Raw genomic sequence first — 1,147 nt, forward strand, 5'->3', positions numbered from 1 at the left:
GCTGGTTTTCCTGGATGATCTGGTGAACTGGAAAGTGCCTTGAGATGATGTGTTGTGAATTGGCGCTATAGAAATAAACTGAATAGAATTGAACTAACAGATTCTGCAGAGAGGGAGAATAGAGATGGAATGATGAAAAAGGGGTCCCCATGTCCTCCAGCAGTCTAAGCCTATAGCAGCGTAACTATAGAGATGAGCCACTCCAACTCTTCAAAGCTCTTTCCCTGAGTGACCTAAGCAAACGCGTTGAAAACCCAAACGCATTCACACAGACGAGTTGCCGTAGCATCCTCCAGCTGCAATCGTATCCAGATCATTTCAACTCTTCCATCACTGACCTGACCGGAATGTTTAGTTGGGAATAAATATGTAAACTGGACTCGCTGGTGCTGAGCATCCTTCCACGTTGCCACACTGCAATTCACCTACTGGAAATAACGAACACCTGAATTCATGCATCTGTTTCCATGGCAACATGGTGCAGGTTAATTCTTCTGTCGTTTACCTGCGTTTGCCGTCGCTTTCAGCAAACATGATGGAGTCCGTGTCTCCTGAGGTGGAGCTGAAGGGAGTGGACCCTGAAATCATCGAGCTGCTGATCGACTACATTTACACGGCAGAGTAAAAAAACAAACAATAGGCAGGATTTATTTTTTTTTTAAAGGAATTGATTCTTATTTTCTGTCTAGAATCAAAATTAACGTGAGAAACGTCCAGTCGTTGCTGCATGTAGCCAGTCAGTACCAGATCCAGCCTGTCCAAGCCATGTGTGAGGAGTTCCTGATGGAGAAGGTTAACGTCACAAACTGCATGGGTAAGAAACGCAAACGCAGCCAAACCCCCCCCCCCAGCGGCGAGAAATGCCCCCAGAGCTTTGTTCTCTCTGCAGGTATATGGGCCTTGGCGCATGCATTTTATTGTGAGGGACTGAGGGCTAAAGCAGAAACCTTTCTCCTGAAGTACTTCACTGAATCCAGCACCTTGGTCGACTTCCTGCAGCTCCCTGTCAACTGCCTCTCAAAGATCCTCAGCAATGACAAACTGTCCGTCCCGGAGGAGCAGGTGTGTCTTTGGGATGGATGGTATGGTGAGACCTTTCCTTTGCATCTTTTCATGTAGGTAATTCTATTCAGTTTATTTCTATAGC

General features: G+C 46.3%; 1 protein-coding gene across 3 annotated transcripts in view; it reads left to right on the forward strand.

The window, feature by feature from the left end:
• LOC107104967 (kelch-like protein 7) overlaps positions 1–1,147 on the forward strand; it is a 15,118-nt gene that overhangs the window by 8,258 nt on the left and 5,713 nt on the right. For all 3 annotated transcript variants that reach the window (XM_015405081.1, XM_015405082.1, XM_015405080.1), the window contains 3 exons: positions 528–621; positions 690–814; positions 890–1,062. In XM_015405081.1, coding sequence (XP_015260567.1) covers positions 528–621; positions 690–814; positions 890–1,062 — 392 coding nt within the window. The remainder of the gene's footprint in view (positions 1–527; positions 622–689; positions 815–889; positions 1,063–1,147) is intronic.

The sequence above is a fragment of the Cyprinodon variegatus genome, unplaced genomic scaffold (genome assembly GCF_000732505.1).
Source record: "Cyprinodon variegatus isolate N-32 unplaced genomic scaffold, C_variegatus-1.0 Scaffold1979, whole genome shotgun sequence".
Classification (NCBI taxonomy): Eukaryota; Metazoa; Chordata; class Actinopteri; order Cyprinodontiformes; family Cyprinodontidae; genus Cyprinodon; species Cyprinodon variegatus.